Source organism: Micromesistius poutassou (assembly GCF_964030765.1).
Source record: "Micromesistius poutassou genome assembly, chromosome: 11".
NCBI classification, from domain to species: domain Eukaryota; kingdom Metazoa; phylum Chordata; class Actinopteri; order Gadiformes; family Gadidae; genus Micromesistius; species Micromesistius poutassou.
In genome coordinates this window covers 15,040,640-15,061,004 of record NC_140281.1, presented here as the reverse complement: position 1 = coordinate 15,061,004, position 20,365 = coordinate 15,040,640, and the positions used below count along the sequence as shown (strand labels likewise).

At 47.8% G+C, this 20,365-nt stretch overlaps 1 protein-coding gene across 4 annotated transcripts in view; it reads left to right on the top strand.

Annotated features, from left to right (window-relative positions):
• The window catches only part of dnajc13 (dnaJ homolog subfamily C member 13), a 46,403-nt gene continuing 26,038 nt past the window's right edge, over nt 1–20,365 (top strand). For 2 of the 4 annotated variants that reach the window (XM_084475555.1, XM_084475554.1), the window contains exons 1-19: nt 1–143; nt 3,160–3,240; nt 9,018–9,093; nt 9,586–9,735; nt 10,605–10,646; nt 11,076–11,276; nt 11,637–11,843; nt 12,506–12,601; nt 12,965–13,056; nt 13,353–13,519; nt 14,250–14,329; nt 14,561–14,730; nt 15,733–15,765; nt 16,920–17,019; nt 17,902–18,009; nt 18,681–18,836; nt 19,389–19,445; nt 19,825–19,946; nt 20,106–20,181. In XM_084475555.1, coding sequence (XP_084331681.1) covers nt 3,173–3,240; nt 9,018–9,093; nt 9,586–9,735; nt 10,605–10,646; nt 11,076–11,276; nt 11,637–11,843; nt 12,506–12,601; nt 12,965–13,056; nt 13,353–13,519; nt 14,250–14,329; nt 14,561–14,730; nt 15,733–15,765; nt 16,920–17,019; nt 17,902–18,009; nt 18,681–18,836; nt 19,389–19,445; nt 19,825–19,946; nt 20,106–20,181 — 2,001 coding nt within the window. In that variant the 5' untranslated portion in view covers nt 1–143; nt 3,160–3,172. The remainder of the gene's footprint in view (nt 144–3,159; nt 3,241–9,017; nt 9,094–9,585; nt 9,736–10,604; nt 10,647–11,075; nt 11,277–11,636; nt 11,844–12,505; nt 12,602–12,964; nt 13,057–13,352; nt 13,520–14,249; nt 14,330–14,560; nt 14,731–15,732; nt 15,766–16,919; nt 17,020–17,901; nt 18,010–18,680; nt 18,837–19,388; nt 19,446–19,824; nt 19,947–20,105; nt 20,182–20,365) is intronic. The other 2 variants (XM_084475557.1, XM_084475556.1) reach the window with 1 other exon arrangement.

Here is a 20,365-nt window from a genome sequence, read left to right as displayed (position 1 = left end):
CGTCCTGAGTCCAGGAGGGAAGACGGCGTAATTGAACACCTTCAGCATCGGCTTTGGAAAACTGAACGGCACCAGGCACACTCGGAGGAGGGCGGGGGCTGGGTGGACGGACACACAAACTCTATTTTGTAAGGATCGCGCAGGTAAATGCATTTTCGAATGACACTCTGTTCAGAGTGGATCTCCTCCATGTTTGCGCGTACTGATCGAGTCCCGCTGCTAGGACCCAGTAGCCTGACCATAGTAGACCCAGCTAGGAGGTTAGCTGCTCGCTAGCCAGACACTCGGGTCTCCCAACAGGGCCCCCTCCCTAGCTAAGGCTTTAACAAACAAGAATAACGGAACCATTGCTCGCCATGTTGGACCCATATATCGTTAACGTCACACAGCGCTAGGAAAGCGGTGCAGTGGTTCTGGTGGGTAACACGTCCGTGTCAGGGAGCCAGGAGATCACCCTGTCCCCCGCTTGGTGGTCATATCTGACAGCTCATAACGTCAAATATGTGTTGACGAAGATTGTGGCTTCAGATGTATACGTGTGGAAACAAGAATTCAAGACGAGTTGTACTGCAACTTTTTCTATTCCATTGGTCTGTCACAACCGTAACGTTTGACGTCACGTGTTCAGATCATTTATAAGGTGACTGATCTCAAATGATTTATGTTTGACCTGATATCATAAGTGCGCGATAAGGCTTCTATCTGAGAGCAATATCGTTCATACCGTTACCTGGGCCACCTCTGTGTGTTGTGATTAATGTCCCTTGCAGCAACTATTCTGTTCAGAACATTTGTGATCAGGCGGATCGCAGAAAAACTGACAGCTGTGTAATTAACTACTTTATATCGGAATTGCAGAATGGATAACAGAGTATGTCAATTTGATCAATAGACTGCTGCACATGCATAGGCCTATTATATGGAGACAGGAAACGTCGCCCACGTAGCCTGTGGCATTTTAAGCTTCACTTAACACCTTTTCAGTTCACCAAAAGCCGTTCTATGCACAATGCACTAAACATATATCGTACACTGCGGTAACAATGAGGCACTGGTTTTCCCTTGATTTGTTGTCTGTAATGTACTCACTATTCAACATCAGTCAGCCTGCCTGTCTATTTGTCTGGTGGTGAAATGGTGTATATCTACCCCAGTAGGGCATAGAGCACAGAGCCATGCTAGTTTGCATTTAAAATCTGTTTCAAGGCAAGTTGACAAGGATGAATGGCCACTATGAATCTAGCCTATGTCATAGTTAGTCACGCTAGGATCTCTCTCTTCTCACATCGATTTAACCCAGGGATCTTCCAAGTTCGCTAAAACACCAGATTTAGTTTTCAAAGTGTGAACCAGGCTCAAGCAGCAGATGACAAACATGGCCCTAGAATTCACAGCGCCTTTCTGTTGTTGACTGACCTTTTTATAAAGCGGCGTATTGATCCAAGCTAAAAGCTGGAAGGACAGTCAGTCACATGACCCCACCCCCTGGAAAGGGCTGGATCTTTTTATAAATCATCATCTTCACGTCAACAGACTTAAAGTGCTCTGCCTGGCACCGGACCTAGTGTCTGTCTGTAGTGTCTCCGGGTACGTTGCTCCTCTCTGGGCTGCGTTCGCCCTGCAGCTGGTGGGGGAGAAGCTGCCGATCCATAGCTCTAAGACTCCTAACTCTGGATGCTGGCGTCTCCATCCAGGAGGTCTATGTGTCGACGGGACAGGGGAGTGTTTAAAGCGAGCTTGATTCCTCACTCACGGCAGGACCTCCCGCAGTCAGGGCTGCGAGGCTCTTGGAGGGGCTTTTGTGTTTTGGGTTTAAATCCCCTGTGGCGGTACGGTGACGGTACTGATGAACGGCAGGCTGCATCACCACGGACCTGTTCTGCCCGGCACACCGCAAGCATCGCAGCGGTGACGGTGAGGTCGTCGGGAAGGAAGTTGGAGCCCATCAGAGCGCTGACTCAGCCGCTCTCGGCAGGGAGAGGTTGTAAAGCTAGTGCCGTAGCTCTCCCGGGTGCTCGGAGAGGAAACGCACGCGGGCCGGATCTGCTGGCCCTGCAACTCTTTCTCTCACTTTCGCTGCTTTCACTTCCATTTTCTGTCCTGTCGGCCGGTGCTGGTTTGCTTGAACGTGTCCCAGTAGCTCCCAGTGTGGAAAGAAGCGTCGCTGCAACGAATGAGGGAGTCGAAGTACACGTGCCTCGCGGCAAAACACCCTTGGTTGAGTACTAGTTTGTATGTCCTAGATTTAGTCAATCCGGGAGCGTTTTAAAGTGACACTTCTAAATGTAAATATGTGTGATGACTGTGTCGTAACATGATGGGAGGAGGATGGGTGTGTGTGTCCTCTGTGTGGGACCACGTTGATGCATTTGATTACAGCGACGCAGCCACTTCCGACACCGGATCTCCTTATCTCTGTTTGATGGGCAATTCCGGTTTATCTGGTGGCTCTCCTGCCTCATGTGCCAACAGCTCCCCACAGATAACAGGAATACATAGATGTGCACATGAATAGATAGACATGCACATGAATGCATCAACGAATGTCGTAGACTCAAATCCTGAGACATGGAGTTGGTCTTGGTGGACAAGACCAGACCAGTTGTTTGGTGCACAAACTGGGCCTGTTACACGGCGGAGTCCAAGCCTTGAATCCAGGAGATAATCCGAGGCTGACTGTCCATCTGCAGCCATTTTGGATCCTGCCTAAGATAATAAGTAGGCGGGGGTAACACACAGACCCCCTTCTCCTTCATAGTGGCTCCAGTAGTGGGTCTGCTCCCCATCCTCTGACCCCGGGAATGTCTTTTGTCTGTGTGAAGTGTGTGTGTATGTGGCGGTGCGTCGGAATGTGTGTTACATAAACCTGAGGTGGTAACGATGGTCTGGGAGGTGATGACACAGCATTTTAGCGGTCCGGTGTTTGGCCAGGTCACATGACAGGTCACATGATGTCCCTTGGTAGAGGCTCCAGGGAATCCCTATCACATTGCCTCTTCCTTCAACTAAATTAGCGTTTAGTTAAACAAAGTTAAGACCCTGTGGTTATCTCTGCTGCCAGGTATGGGGGAGAGCTTACCTTTTTGATTTATTTTGTTCTGGGATGCGTTGTGATTAGACTGTGATTAGATAAGTGAATGCTTGTTTCCTGTGTCGTAGGTCTTTCAAGAAGATGAACGTCATCAAGGAAAACAGAGACCTGGCCTGCTTCTATACGACCAAGCACTCGTGGAGAGGAAAGTAAGAGACCGCCATTGATGTTTTCCTTCACCTGTACAGTGAGCATGGTAGACACACAGGTTTACTGGGTCAAATGAAACTTAGGGTGAAAAGAGAGAGGGCGGAGTCAGGAGTGGGTGTGGCTGGGTTGGATGACATCTTTCTATTGGCGTGTTGTTCCCAAACAACAGCAGAGAAGTCGTCATGAATAATATCCTCCCATTCAGAGAGAGAGATTTAAACCTCTTGCTGTATGAAACGACTATGCCATCACTTTTGTTATTACCTGCTAGCTGAAGTTGTTGTAGCTATACTGCAAGCTAAAATATACAGCACCACTTGCAGCTTAGAAAGGCAAAAGTACCAAAGTAGGTTATTCAGCTCTGATCCGTAGCTCTCATATATTGCTGGCCATCTTTGTACATCCTATATTAAGCCCTTAGTTTAACGCACTGTCCATGATGTATTGTATCGGTTGTGAAAACCCATTTCATATGTCACTGGATATTATTAACTGCCTCAATACTGAACTAACCAAGCTGTGAGTGTAAATGAGCAGTCTGCATGCTATATCCTGCTCCCCCTCTGAACAGTGGAGCCAATGAGATCACATTACCTGTCAATAGCAGAAGCTAAGTGGCTGATTCCTATTAAGGCCCTCCATTCATCACTGCGGTAACATAACCTCAGAGGCTAGCTCCACACGTGTGTGTGTGTGTGTGTGTGTGTGTGTGTGTGTGTGTGTGTGTGTGTGTGTGTGTGTGTGTGTGTGTGTGTGTGTGTGTGTGTGTGTGTGTGTGTGTGTGTGTGTGTGTGTGTGTGTGCATCCTTTCAATGCCCCCTGAAGTGTGCACGACTGACCGTATTGGCTGGTTTGTTCCTACTGGACTGCAAGGTCAGAGGTGATGGAGAGAAAAGACGAGATTGTGTTGTTGGAAATAATGGAGCCCTTGACAGCGAGCAAAGGCATGGAAGCAGCTGTTACTGTTAGTTTTACGGTCCACTCTGTATGCTGTTGTAGTTTTACAGTAAAGTCCATTGTATTTTGTTGTACTTTAGTTCTGTTTCTTCTCTAAAATATTTGAGATGAATTGTGTTATATTCTGCTTGAATTTGACATTTTCCGATAAATTCTGATAAATAATATTCTCCTGATTCCCAGTATTGATAATTTAGTTCTACAGTAATCATTTGTCAGAGTATGGTTGGTATCACAATCACTTAACCAATCACCTTGGCCCCATCTGATAAGCAGATTGAGTCTGACCAACACAGAGACTTATTTTATCACTGGCTTCCAAACAATTATTTTATCAGTTCCATTTGTATGCACCCTTTATTAACCAGGATAAAGGTATTGATTGACATCAATAATCGTTTCCCCCAAGCTAGACCTGAATAAGACGGATATATAAAAAGACATGACAACATTTAAACAAGAAGACAGACACAGACATCAATATAATTAAGCCATCCCTAGCCTCGTTAAGCAGCCCCCCTAACGAGGCACCTCATTAGTGCTGTTCATCTCGTGGCCCGGGGTGCAGAACCAGAAAGAGCTATGCTGCCGCCGTGTCAGAGAGACCATCAGAGCACTCCACTGTGAATACATCATCACCCTCACACCTCTACCCATATTTACCACCATCTTTAATTAGCTCGCCCTCTGTGTAGGACAGGGTGTTGAACATCCGAGGGGACGCCAGCCCTCGTAGGGCCCACCCACTCCAACATCTGGTTCTGTTCAAAGCGACTGGGAATACAAGGGTTTATTTGCTTCAGTCATTCCCTCCTGATTGAGGTATGAAAGAGGACCTTATGTTTATGATTGTTCTAAACGAGTTGATTCTCTCGTCTCTTGGGTGACTGGAAGAATTGTTTTGAAAGATTTGAGGCCGCTTCTATTGGCCCACTCATTTTACACAGTTACAGTTATGAATCGAGCAGGAAGTGTTTCAATGTTGTCTCTTTCTCAAGGTTCCTTCCTCTCCTTTCATGCCTTTTAGATGCTTTTAGTACATGTTAGCGGTTGTCACATGTGCGGCCTGTGAAGTCCTTCCATACTGTGTCTGGGATTAAGGGCTAAACAGATAAACGTATGACCCTCTTCTCTCCACCTTGTTAAATCACTGGAGCGTCAACTCTGGCATCTGTTTAATCATGTCTGAGTGCGGGGCCTTTGTGATGCTCTGTATCTTTTCATAAAGGCTACAATACTACCCGTCCACCTCATTGCATTAGTCAAACATTATGCTAATCAGCGACCATTCTCTCTCGATCTCTCTATTCTTCAAACGCTAGCCAGGGCAGCACCATCTGCTGTTTGTGATTTTTTTGATGTCTGTGATTCAGAGTCGATGTCATAATGTGTATGTGGTTCCAATTGACTTGACTTGACTTCACTCAGCACTGATTTGAACCTATCAGACACACCCTTGCTGCATGAGCTCTATTCCAGCAGTGGTGGTGCTGTCCCTGCTGTTTGGTTTTCAGTGGTTTCTAGTCTGTATGTTTAAAGGGGTGATATTATGCCACCAGGTGTGCATGTGATAAGCCATTACAAGCTGTTTGAAAATCGACCCTTTCCTTTGTTTAAGTGACATCATAAGTAGGAGTGTTCACCTAGCTAGAGGTATGATGGATAGATAAGCTTTCAAACGGCATCTAATGGCTTATCACACTCACACCTGGTGGCATGATATCTCGCCTTTAAGGATTGTTTTGATGGATGACTGTTTATGTATTCACCCTAGCAGCACATGGCCTTGGTTATTGGTTAACAATTTTGAAAAAATGCTTCTATGAAACATTTTTCTCCAATGCAACAATATACATTGTATAAACAAATTTGTCCGTCAAGGTTTTGTAGATGGAACTCCTTAACTACTCCCATGGTGATATTTCTTAATGGATAACTGTTTATGTAACATGTTCTTAGAAGGGCTGTAGCTCAGCATTTTTGACAGACACAGGAAGTGTGTATCCTTTTAAATGAAGAAGTCGTAAAATGTATTCATTGAAGGTTTCTGTACCTTGGAGGAGGATCAGTTGACATCAGCTTCTAAGATCTCATTCTCACCGCTAACCAGCCTAACACTAACAGCGAGCTAACGCAGGCCCAATCTCATGACCAGGACCAATGTGGCCCATTATCTACGCTCATGTACACATAAACACTTGTACACTTGTCTGTAATTGTGCCTCCTTCACGACCCTCTGTGCATATCCATCAATGACATGCATACCTGCATGTAGGTAATGCATGTGATCGAGTGTGTGTTCATCATGCATGGGTGTATTGCGTACGTTTGTGCACCACATAGGAGGAAATGCTTGTGGGTTAGTGAACATGGCTATGTGCATGCACCTCATGCATGTGAGCATGTGAGCAACGTGTGTGTGTGTGTGTGTGTGTGTGTGTGTGTGTGTGTGTGTGTGTGTGTGTGTGTGTGTGTGTGTGTGTGTGTGTGTGTGTGTGTGTGTGTGTGTGTGTGTGTGTGTGTGCACGCGCAATAGTGAAAGAGCATGACAGAGGGAATGTGTGGGGATGAAAGCCCTGTATTGCTTCTCTTGTCGTCGTCGGAAAGTCCTTCTCATCTCACGTGCTTTTGGTTTCCTTTTGAAAATCAATCCGTCTGCTCTTGTCTGGCGACTGTGTTCAGTAGATCAGAGAGGAAGGGGGCGGGGATGCTGCTGCTGCTCATTAAAACTTAATAATAATGTGGTCATAAAAAATTTCCTGGTTGTAATCCAACAGTGTTAAACACTTTTTATTGTTTTAAAAGGTATCTGTGTGTGTGTGTTTGTGTGTGTGTGTGCGTGTAAATTATGAATTAGGTGTCCTCTATTATTTAACATTGTTGCCAATCTGCGGCTACCCTTTTATCTTCAAAGACTGTAAATGCTTTGTTTGCTTTGGATGGCTTCTGTGATCGGTGTGTCGGTTCACATGATGTCATGAGTCTGGCAGGAAGTGAGGCGTGGCTCTCCTTGATGCATCAGTCTGTCAGCGATGTCATCACGGCCCCATCATCCTGATTGGCTGTGACATTGCAGTGTTTGTTTTATTCAATACAATTGATGCGATGTCTGGGGGTTATTGTGGGCAAGGGTTCATCTGTCATCACCCATGGAGAATGCATAATTCACCGCGCATGTGACACCACTCAGTTAGCTTCTCGTGCTGGCCATTAAGCCAACCGTTAAACTCCAAGGTCCAAGCTCTAAACAAATATCAACCAAAAACCATCTCCCGACCACAACTCGACTCAGATAACATGACTTCAATTCACATGGACTGACTTCAACTGGCATTAACTGGCACAAGGCATAAGAGTAGTCGTCAACGAAAGAAAATCTTGGTCGGCTGTAATTCGACCTCCTCTGTCCGACTTAAAATCTGCCTGTTATCTCTGGATGAACTAACTTTGCCACAATGCATTGAGTGCACTCTACCTGGTATCCTCAATATCACATAAGTGCTCCCTCTGTTGAGGAAAGGAAAACACGTTGGATCTTTTTATTTTCCTTGTTCTGTGTTTAATATAATAGGTCGCAATGCAATGCGCACCAAGAAGCCGTTTCTCATTTGTTCCCTGAAAACCTATCCAGCCAGCCAGAGTTGTTGAAGGAACATCCAAAACTAGAAAACCTGAAATAAGAAAAATAACATATGCCTACCATTGATGATATGCCATGTGGGTTGTTGAGCTGGGACAAGAACACTGCTGAGACATGGTGTCAATTAGTTTGGAGCTGACTTTGGCAGCGTTGGTTAGTCTAATAAAGGAGGTATTCTGATGAATTAATGACCATGCATATGGTTTAGCCAGGACATGTACAGTACAGTAGCGGAGAGGAGTGGGATGGATGCACTTGGATCAGAATAGAACCGCTAGTGAGGTCTGGCCCTGGGCTGATATCTGCCTGTTTGTGTTAGCTCATTAACGTCTCAGGCCCAAGGACGGAAAGAGCATTATATGTATAGATATAGAGATGGATGGATGTAGATGGGTGGTGTACAAAGAGATTTAGTGAGATGAATGGATAACAATACATCCTCCACTAAAAACATCCTCTCAGCGATAACCTCCGGCTAAAGATTTCAAAATCCCTTCAGTTGAATTTGCTTGTCTTTTAAAATTAAAAAATTGACGAGTTCATTTTGTCTGACTCATCTCATGACTGCCTCTACCTGTTTTCTGGTTTTCCTGCTCAGGGACATGTGTTAATCCCACAGTCAAAGTGTTTTTCTCTCACCTTCCGTATGTGTGTTGTGCAGCTCCTAGAGCTGTATATCACCAGGATAAACACATTGCGTTAAACTATTGGTGGCGTTAAACTATTGGTGGCGTTAAACTACGTGATGCAGTGACAAGCGATACATAGGACACCAGAAAACACCACCAGGCACAAAGTTCACAGACCGTAAACTTCACACACAACAAACGCCACACTGCAATTATCACACCACACTACAATTATCACACCACAAACACAGCACATGCACCAATCGCAGACAGCTCAGTGGGACGACACAATTTAGAGGACAACACGGCTAAGCTCCATGGGATAAATATATCAAACAATATCTGCAGCAAACGCAGTGGGGTTTGAATCGCTATTGCAGCACTCAGTGATATAGCTCTGCATTTGGCAACCTCACCCCATTTCTGTTGGGTTGATGACAAAAACAGAACGGATGCTGATCAGCTATATCGTCGTTATTATTCTATCATATTGTTATTATGTTCTCCTGCCTCAGCCCCGTCTCTTTGCCTCTGTGTCTCTGTCCTCAGGTACAAGCGGGTGTTCTCTGTGGGCACCCACGGCATCACCACCTACAACCCCACCACACTAGAAGTCACCAACCAGGTGAGTGGGCCAGCCGGCCCCCCCCCAGAGTCCGTCTTCAGGCCCCCTGGCTCCGGTTCTCTCAAACAACCTCAGCTTGGTTTAGAGAACCAGTCATTCTCACACGCACTCAGCCTGTTGTTTTGTTTATCAAGAACCTTGTCAATATCTCCCTTTCTCTCTCCCGCCCTCGAGGGAGGGAGGGAGGGAGAGAGGGAGAGAGGGAGGGAGGGAGAGAGGGCGGATGGATGGGTGGGTGGGTGAGATTTCCTGACACCTGAGGGGGTTGCCTGTTGGATGCATGTGGGTAATTGAGGGTGGGGGGGGAGATGTTGAAGTGTCTTCGAGCAAGACATATAACTCCCCTCCCCGCCTCCAACACACACGAAAAGCACTCAAAAGGTGACTACCTTTTGAGTGACATGCCTTTCCTGAATGGAAGCAGAGTGTTCTCAGTCAAAGCAGGGTCCTCCGTGTGGAGTGTGAACATTGAAGGTGTGTTTGCCGTTGCAGTGGCCTTATGGGGACATCTGCGGCATCGGGCCTGTGGGGAAGGGCCAGGGCACCGAGTTCAACCTCACGTTCCGCAAGGGCAGTGGCAAGAAGTCGGAGACGCTCAAGTTCTCCACGGAACACCGCATGGAGCTCCTCACGGAGGCGCTGGTAAGGCCCGCCGTCACGCACCGGACCGGAACGCCGGGAAGCTCTCGCACATCAGGTCCCCGAACAGCAACGGTAGCACACACAATATCACCGTGACACCATTTTGATACGACACGCAGTGATGTTGGATGTCTTCTCACGGCCACAAGGAGGCGAGGTGTATACTCGAGTTTTGGGTGTTCGACTACCAACCCAAAGGTTCCGGGTTCGATCCCCTGTGTCCGCAGCCTCCTTGAGCAAGAGCCCCCCCCCCACCCCCAACCTGGTCTCCTTCAAAGCACGTGTCTGCTTGCTGCTGTTTGCTTTGTGAGAAGCGAGGTGCTAACTGACTGGAGGTAGTTAGGAACGTTTTTTTCCACACGTCTCGTCATCGGCAGGGAAAACTGCAGCGTGTTTCGATTCCTGATCAGCCCTTCAGCATGAAGCGCGTCAGCAGCACCCGGCAGCACACGTTCCCTGGTTTAGCTTTGTTGGCAGGAAATGCATAACACCTCCTAAATGGTTAGCGTCATAACGTGGAGCGCAGAGAATCCAGATCTGCAGCGATGGAGGAATGCGGCCTGACGTGGCAGGTTGACACAGCCGCCGCAGAGCTCCTCCATGGAGGTTGGCCAGATTAGTATGATGAGGTCGTCCAACATGGGACTCTTTCTTTCAGTGTTGATCATGAGATAACACGACAATTTATTCATCCCCAAAGGGATGTCGTCACAGCAGCTAATGTTTTATTTACATTTATTCTAGTGACTTCCTCCAAGTAAGGCTGAGAACGGTAACCCTGTATAGCGATATGATGAGCACAAACATTTCTAAAAGACATGATTATTTTGTGTTAATGTGTCTGTAATATGTCTTGTCTTGCGTCACAGCGATTCCGGACAGATTTCTCGGAGGGGAAGATAACAGGCAGGGTGAGTATTAAAGAGTTGCATGAAGAAGGTTGGGGTCTGAAATTAACTGTTTTTCAACACAAAGTGGATAGACTGGTCGCTATGGCAGCCAAACACCATGTCCACCTCCATCACGGCCAAAGGTTTTATAACACTAAAGAGAACACAAGAGGTGTTGGATGGACTTTCATTGGCCCTCTTTTACGAGGCGCCCGGGTAGAGTCCTTATCGCAGCGACCCGGGTTCAATTCCCGTGGTCCTTTGCTGCATGTCCTCTATCTCCCATAACTTCCTGTCTTGCTAACTATCATAAAGCATAAAAATGCAAAAATATAATTTTTTATGATTTTTCCATCATATTCCTATAGTTGAGTCGTTATATCTGATAATAGTGCGTGTATATATATATATATATATATATATATAAACCTCACCCGTCCCCACCCACAGCGCTACAACTGCTACAAGCACCACTGGAGTGACACACGGCGGGCCGTGAGCCTGGAGGTGACGCCGGGGGGCATCGACCAGATAGACCCCCAGACCAACCGCGTGCTGTGCTCCTACGACTACCGCTCCATCGAGGGCTTCGCCGAGCTTTCCGACTACCAGGGGGGCTTCTGCATCCTGCACGGGGGCTTCAACCGGCTGGTACGTCCCTCTGTCTCTCTGTATGTCTGTCTGTCTCTGTCGTTGTCAGTGTTTGTGTCAGTTCAGGCTCTGAAGTCTTAAAGTTTGCTTCTACGTAGGGCTGGGCGATTTTCTTTCAGATTCAAATTTATTCATTTTTCCAGTACAGGGATCCACTTTTTTCCCCGTGTTTGTACACTTTAAAAAACCTGGTTTACATCTGTATTTCTACTTCTACATCTATTTATTTGTGATGTTTATTTCCTGCCTGAATACTTGGAGCCCTTGGAATTCCATCCCTCGTGTTCCATATCATTTTGTATGACTTTCCTTCTGGTGACAAACGGTATCCTAAGTTCTCCGCGTCCTCCTCCCGCGCAGCATCTGTTTGCCTCGGAGCACCGGGACGACATCATCCGCTGCGCCATCGAGCATGCCGGGAACTACATCGGCATCTCGCTGCGGCTGCGGAAGGACCCACTGACCTTTGAGGTGTTCACCGCCGAGCGCCTGGGGAAGTACAGCTCCGACGACAGCATCACGTCACTGGCCGAGTTCGTGGTGCAGAAGATCTCCCCCCGGCATCAGGTAAGCACGCCACTGTCACGGCGAGACCCCCGCCAGCGCCACCGCGGCCGACGCGACGCAACATCACACCGCAACACGCAAAACACGGCCCGACATAGCCCCGACATGAAAGGACGCAACACCACCCGGCACAACGAGACGCCACGTGACACAAATTGGCACAGAGCGACACAGCACGTCACACATGACGCACCGCTGCACAACATGGCGCGACGCGACACTACACAACACCGCGTTGACAGGACACAACGCGACCCCAACATGACCCATCGAGACACAACACAAACCCAACAAGACCCAGAACCCTACCTCAAGCTGTGTTGGTGGTTTTAGCCCGGTGCAACCTAGAATGGCGACGGCGCAACACGCACGTGCAGCAACCCCGCTTGCGAAACACAATGCAGCGACCCCGGTGCGATTCCCGCCTGCAGTCGTACACAGACATGTCCTTCCCTCCCTCTTTCAAACGCTGTCCCGTTCACGACAAGAAAGCATGGACAGTCCACAAAACACCTGTTGTAAAAGTCTGATGAAGTCGCTGTCTTCATGAAGGCGCTTGATTTTAATGCCATCACAAACTTCTATGGCTTCAGGTTTTATGTAGCTGAAGCCGTAGTGTGTCTTTGACTTTCTGACCACGTCGTTCTGTTTGTCCCTCCCAGGAGCCCGTGAAGCGCATCCTGGCTCTGACGGAGACATGCCTGGTGGAGCGAGACCCCGCCTCCTACAACATCGTCACCATCAAGCCTTTCGGAGAGGTAGGGGTGGAGGGTGTGTGTGTCCTCTTAGAGGACAGGTGGAGGAGGCTGGTGTTTAAACAGGCATGTGTACAGAACATGGCACATTGTAATGTGTGTTGTGACATGTGGTCTAGGGTGGCACAACGTGCTGGTGCAACTCACCACCAACGAAACATGCACTGACCAGGGTTAAGACCTTAGCCACGCTCCTAAGCCACATATCATCGCCTCTCTTCTCCAACCCACTTCCCCGTCTGTCGTCACTGTCCCGTCCATAAAGGAACAAAGAGCCCTGATAGATATTGGTTTTGATTAAAATGCTGCTACTGTGTAACACTGCGTGATTCCCTCCGGTCCGGTCTCTCCCGGTCTGGTCTCCAGGTCTTTGCTCTGATCTGCGACGTGGAGAACCCCCAGATCTTCACAGTGGAGTTCATCAGAGGCCAGATCAGAAAGTTTTCCTCCACAGAGAGGTGAAGTGCTCTTGTGAATATTTGAATACTCCACAGAAAGTCCCAAGTGACTCCCCAAACGCCCAAGTGTGTGTGTGTGTGTGTGTGTGTGTGTGTGTGTGTGTGTGTGTGTGTGTGTGTGTGTGTGTGTGTGTGTGTGTGTGTGTGTGTGTGTGGTTTAAGAACTTATTAAAATGTTTCAACACATTTTAATAAGTGCCACCGTTTATTATTATTGTGGGATCCACTTGTATGTTCACACTGTGTGTGTGTGTGTGTGTGTGTGTGTGTGTGTGTGTGCGTGTGCGTGTGTGCAGAGACGCCCTGCTTGCCAGTCTGCTGGATGGCGTGCGGGCGTCGGGGAACCGGGACGTGTGTGTGAAGATGGCGTCCACGCAGCGGGGCCAGCGGTGGGGCCTGCTGAGCCTGCCCGTAGACGAGGAGGTGGAGAGTCTGCACCTCAAGTTCTTGGCAGCGCCCCCTAGTGAGTCACATCAGAAGACGCCTCTCTCTTTAAAGGCATCACAAAAAATAACTTTTTAAGAGGGCCAGTGAACTCAAAATCATTTATTTTGTGTTTTAAACATGGTTTAATGTCTCATGATTGTCAACATGGTAATCTATGCAATTGTTATCAATGTGACTCAAATAAGACCATAATTTAGAGAAAACAGTAAAATAAGTAAAATCCACCATATTTGCCAGTCTCAGCCGTCCACTTTGTGAGCGTAACACAAAACGCTGATAGCATTTGTGGCGTCCAAGGGCCTTTTAGTATACTCTTCGATGTGAAGACGAAGGGTCACCGGCGGAGAGGTCTATGTTGATGTGTAGGCTCCGTCTGGGCAGCGGTTGTTGATGGTAGTGTCCCAGAGAGGGTTAAGCTCCTCAGATACTTATAGTATAAAGCCACTGTGCGTTGCTCATCTCATATACCACATCGCTTATCGTAACACTCATACACAACGATGGTAGGCTCCCAAGAAAGTATCACAAAGTGGTCCTGGGTGGTAACCGTGGGAATCATACTCCCTTCCCCCATCTTTCCTCGCACTCTCAGCAAAAATACGATTTTCCCCAAAAATGTCAGTGATCAAATTTGAGTTGAAACGAGGGGTTCACTTACACTTCAGTGTCTAACCTTCCTCACTAAAGACGGAGGAGGGATACATGATCCATGTTCACTCTTGAGTCTCTCTGTGTTTCACCTCCAGATGGGAACTTTGCGGACGCCGTGTTTCGCTTCAACGCCAATGTCTCTTACAGCGGAGTCCTCCACGCCGTCACACAGGACGTGAGTGCAACCATCACATAGGGCTGTCTGTCTTTTCATCTACCTGTGCGTCTGTCTGGCGGTCTGTTAATCTGTCTGTTCATCTGTCTGTGTGTCTTTTCGTTGTGTTCGTTGTGTGTGTGTGTGTGAGATAAGCATTCATCTGAGCATCACGTATCTTCTTCTCTATCTCCCCCTCCTCCTGCTCCTCTTTGCTCGTCCCCCCTCCCTCCCCTCCTGCTCCCCCTCCAGGGTCTGTTCTCGGAGAACAAGGAGAAGCTGATCAACAACGCCATCCTAGCCCTGCTGTCCCAGGACACGGAGCTCCCGGGGCCCAACACTGAGCTGGAGAGCCACTTCCAGGCCATCCGCCGCCTGGTTGCCTCCAAGGCCGGCTTCCAGGCCTTCACACAGCTGCCAAAGTAAGGACCCCCAGACCTCCCACCCCTGCACCCCCAGAACCCAGTACCCTGAAACCCCCATACCCCAGACCCCCTATCCCCAGACCCCCTTATCCCCAGACCCCCCTTACCCCAGACCCCCTTACCCCAGACCCCCCTTACCCCCGGCCCCCTTACCCCAAACCCCCTTACCCCAGACCCCCTTACCCCAGACCCCCATCCCCCCTGACCCCACTCCCCAAACCCCTGTATGGTGCGTCCAAACAAATACAGAGCCAGATACACACTAAAGACAGCAGGTCTTGTTACTGACAGCAGGTCTTGTTACTGTCTGCTGCCGTTAACACCCCCTGATTGGAGTACCTTTCTATCTCGCCATTTATCTCCACACCAGGGGGTACACTCAGGCCCAGTCCCATTTCTCTCCCCTTAACAAGAACACTTGCTTTGAGTGCCCTCAGCTGCAAGTCAGCTCTCGAGATAGCTAGCATTCAAGGGTTGATTTTAAGGGAAAAACAGCACTCCCCCTTGCTCCCAAGTATTGGGACACCCTATCCCTTTGCGGGAACGCGCAAAATCTAGGGTAAGGGCTCAAATCTAGGGGAAGGGGGAGAATTGGGACAGGGCCTTGGAGTCACTGAAGCATAGCGTACAAATCGCACTTCAAGGGCAGGGTCGTGAATCGGCTAGGGGGTTTGACTCCCAGCCAGATGCCAGGTCCAGGGTTCAATCCCCAATGTCCCCCTGCATAGCTGTTGATATATCAATCACGCGAGTCCCGTTGTAACTGAGCATCCGCTCATAACCAGACCCTGTGTTTGCTTTGTCCAGACTAGTTCTCGGCAAACGCCTGGCGTTGAAACCTTTTTAGCAAAGTTCTCTGACTCACTAGGAAAGTAGGATTTTTGAAGTACGCTTTGATGTCTTAACACGCGCCCACACACACTTACACACGCGTGGTAAGAGTTGGTGTTTGTATTTGTGTGTGTGTGGTAAGTTGTTGACGTGCTCTGTCGTTTCAAGGTCTGTCCACGGGGCGGGAGCCACTGATGGAACGTAAATATGAATCCATGCATCTCAGTCTCTCCGCTCTCATGCTCACCATCGTCCTCTCCTCTTCCTCTTCCATCGTGCTCCTCTCCCTTCAGCACCGTCCTCGTCCTGTCATCTTCTCCTCTTCTGTCCTCTCTCCTCTCTGTCATTGTTCTCCTCTTCCTACGTCATCCTCATCTTTCTCCTCACCTCTTCTACTGTTCATTTCTCCTTCTCTCGTCCTTTTCTTCTCATCTACCTCACTTCTCTCCTCCTCGCCTCTCCTTTTCCATCCTCTCCTCTCCTCTTCCGTCCTCCTCCTCCTCCTCCTCCTCCTCCTCATCCTCTCCTCTTCCGTCATCCTTCTCTCTTCTCCTCTTGCTCTTATCTTTCTTCTGGAGAAGAGTAAGGAAAGGTACTTGCTCGTCCCTCTTTCGTCCTCCTCTCTGCTCTGGCTTGTTGTGCTCTTGTGTCTCTCCTCTTCCTCTCTTATCCTCCTCCTCCTCCTCCTCCTCTCCTCAGTCAGTCAGTCAGTCAGTCAGTCAGCCAGCCAGCCAGTCACGCACCCAGTCAGTCAGCCAGTCAGTCAGCCGGCCAGCCTGCCAACCATTCTCTCTCCTCCCCTTCGTCACCTAATCATCTCACACTCCGTCCTTAATGGCTTGGCATATATCTCATTAGAGATGTGTCTATATATCCCCTAACCATATCTCTATATATATATATATATATTTGTGTGTAAATACCTCTGTATATCTCTCAATATCTAATAGCCTCCCTCTCTGGGGCTCTAAAGAGTTAGAGGAGGGCAATGCCTGTGTTGTGTGTTGTGTGTTGGATGATTTAAGGTTTCACCACTAAAGTAGCCTGCTAATGCTTGCTGGAATATCAAGGAGGACTTTTAATAAGAACAAAACGCTTTTACAATGTCATATTTATGTTGTATTAATAATAATGTATTTCCTATTTTTTCCATATATTTGTACTTTATATACATTATATTTGTACATACGCTCTATACAAATTTGCTGTGATTGCTGTGCTGTTATCTTGTGTTCCTTTATTTATCTATTCCTGAGTGATGTGTTGCATTCTAGAACTGGTGTGTGTGTTTGTTGGTGTTAAGCTTGTGTGTGTGTGTGTTTGTTGTTGTTTGTTTGTGTTTGTGTATCTTCCAGGTTCAGGGAAAAGCTGGGTGTGAAGACAGTGAAGGCTTTGAAGCGAAACAATAACAGTGTGACGCACGCAGCCATAGACATGCTGTGTGCTCTGATGTGTGTAAGTACCTCACCCCAACGCCACACTTTACATAGCACATCATAATACGACATAATATGACAAATGTACTCGCTTTGGATAAAAGCGTCTGCTAAATGCCCTAAATGTAAATGTAACACAAGACACATTCTATCTAAATAGACATGCTCTGTGCTCTGATGTGTGCAAGTACCTAACCCTAACACCACCACTTTATATAATGGATGAAGAATAACTTATTCTTAGGACACTTCAGACGGCAAAATATTTGATAAGAGCATGTTCATGGGAAGATACAGGCAGCAAAGTAACCAAGCATCCATTCCATGAGACAATGGGTGTACATGATTCTTATAAGGAAACGTTCACATCGTGGGCAGTAACAACAAAGGTGAGGGGGTGTGCGCATTGTTTAGGGTTTAGGAATGTCCGGGGCTGAGGTCAGCCATGGCCGGAGTAACAATGTTAACTTGCAATAGACGAAGAAGAATGGACACGTCTGCAAGGTGGTTAAAGGAATTTACAATCCAAAGAAGGCAGTAGTACCAGACTTCATGGCTCCAGTGGCAATGCAAATGCAAACTACCTGAACACCTTTAAATTAGAGAGAGGTAGGGAGTTATCGCTAGATGTAAAGTAGAATGTAATATTTTGTAAAAACATGAATCCAATAAATCCACGACAATAACACATAACACACTTTATCTAGATAGACTTGCTCTGATTTGTGTATGGAACTCACCAACAGACTTTATACAACAAGATATCACACTTTATACAACACAATAACACACATGAGTTTTGTAACAACAAAACAACAAACTTTGGAACACAACAGTAGTATGGCAACAGAAACGGTCTCATGTCTCTGTCTCTCCGTCTCCCTCCCTCTGTGTCTCTCAGCCCATGCACGATGACTATGACCTGCGTCAGGAGCAGTTGAACAAGGCCTCCCTGCTGTCCTCCAAGAAGTTCCTGGAGAACCTGCTGGAGAAGTTCATCAGCAACGTGGTGCGGCGCCCCTCTCTCTCTCTGTCGGATCTCTAGCAGCGCTCTGCAGGCCCCGCGCTCTTTAAATATGCATGGCGCTGTCAGTATGATTCATAAGCACCACTGTCAGGGTGATTCATGTGCAGCCGTCAAACAGCTGCTACTTTGTCAAAGTCTGGAGCTGTCCTCTCTGTTTGGATTCTGACGTTTCAATCATCAGAGTTTGTAGCTTTTATCCGGCAGCAGTGCACAGACACAGAAACCTCAACATGGCAACAAGAGCATAGCAACACCCCCATCAGTATAGAAACACCACAATCAAAATAGGCCACGCCACCATCACTGCAGCAACCACACGTCACCATAGAAGCACCACCATCCCCATAGAAACACCACCATCCCCATAGAAACACCACCATCATCATAGAATCACCACCATCACCATAGCATCACAAAAATAACCATAGCAACACCACCCTCACAATAGTAATACCGCCATCCCCCTCACCTTAGCATCACCACAGCAACAACGACAGCACCACATTAATGGCACAACCAACTCACTTTCAAATCTCTCTCTCGCTCTCTCTCTCTCTCTCTCTCTCTCTCTCTCTCTCTCTCTCTCTCTCTCTCTCTCTCTCTCTCTCTCTCTCTCTCTCTCTCTCTCTCGCTCCATGTCTCTCGTCCCTCAGGACCATGGCACCGGGGCCCTGGTCATCAGCTCCCTGCTGGACTTCCTGACCTTTGCCCTCTGCGCGCCCTACAGTGAGACCACGGAAGGCCAGCAGTTCGACATGCTGCTGGAGATGGTCGCCTCCAACGGACGCACCCTCTTCAAGCTCTTCCAGGTCAGAGGTCAACGCGGCCGACCACGATGAAAGCGCCACTAATGGCCATGGTTTCATACTGACATACAGTCATGTTGTTTCCCTGACACCATCACACGTCGACGCTTTGGGAATCTGCACCAAGTGCACCAAGTCAGGAATTGTACGTTCATTTACATTCATTCATTCAGTGCATTTAGCAGACACTTTTATCCAAAGCGACTTACAATAAGTACGTTTGTCAGTAGAAAGAGAAACAATATATCACTGTCGGTACAGTAAGGATATTCATAGAACAAAGTGCCAAGCACTAACAATTGTTAGGTGAACCCCGTCCCCGTATACAACAAGAAAAGCTAGATAAGAGGGTTATTGTAGCGACATCCGGTCTACCAAAACACAAACTGTTTACGCCAGTCAAGTCCCCGGAGCGAGAAGAATACGAACATGACAAGAGCATCTGGGGACCACTTCATATCAACTCTCTGAGGAACGATGATGAGGTGTATTGCAACGTTCCGTTTTGTTTTGCTGCAGTGGTTGAATAAAGTTGTGTTGTGTGTTGCGCTGCAGCACCCGTCCATGGCCATCGTGAAGGGAGCCGGCCTGGTGATGAAGGCCATTATTGAGGTGAGTCCTCTTACAGGAGTTATCACTTGGTTGTTTATACCACCCTGTATGCACCAAACAAATGTGTCCTGGTGGTTGGTTTTTACCTGTGTGCTAGTTTTGACCTTTCCATGTTCATTGCATCCTCTAATCTTATTATATGTAATCTATTTTTACTGATAATCTTCCATTTCTTCCTGTAATAAAGCCTTTCGGTCAATGAAAAGACAACGTTTGACCTTTAGATCATGATATCAGTGAACTAGCTATTTCCACACAAACAATATCTCATCTATACACTTTGATATGTCATCCAGCTAGGAATGAGGATTGTAATTCCCTTTGGGACTGTGGATACTGACCTGTGTCTCTCTCTCTCTCTCTCTCTCTCTCTCTCTAGGAGGGTGATAAGAGTATTGCGACAAAGATGCAGGAGCTGGCTCTGAGTGAAGGAGCGCTGCCCAGACACCTGCACACCTCCATGTTCACCATCAGCTCTGACCAGAGGATGCTGACCAACAGGTCCACACACACACACACACACACACACACACACACACACACACACACACACACACACACACACACACACACACACACACACACACACACACGAAGCAACAACAGTTGTAGGTCTGACTAGTGTTGGTCTGTTACTGACTGGTTCTGTTTTTCTGGCAGACAGCTGAGTCGCCACCTGGTGGGTCTCTGGACGGCGGAGAACCCCACCGCCATGAACCTGCTGAAGAGGATTCTGGTAGGACCTCACACCCTCTAGTCCACCACACCCGTCTCTAGACCTCCAGACCCACCGCAGGCCCCTCTCAGACCACAACACCCGTCTCTAGACCTCCAGACCCACCGCTGGCCCCTCTCAGACCACCATGCCCGCTTCTGGACCGACAGTTGTTCCCAACTGCTCATTAACAGTGAGCTCACAG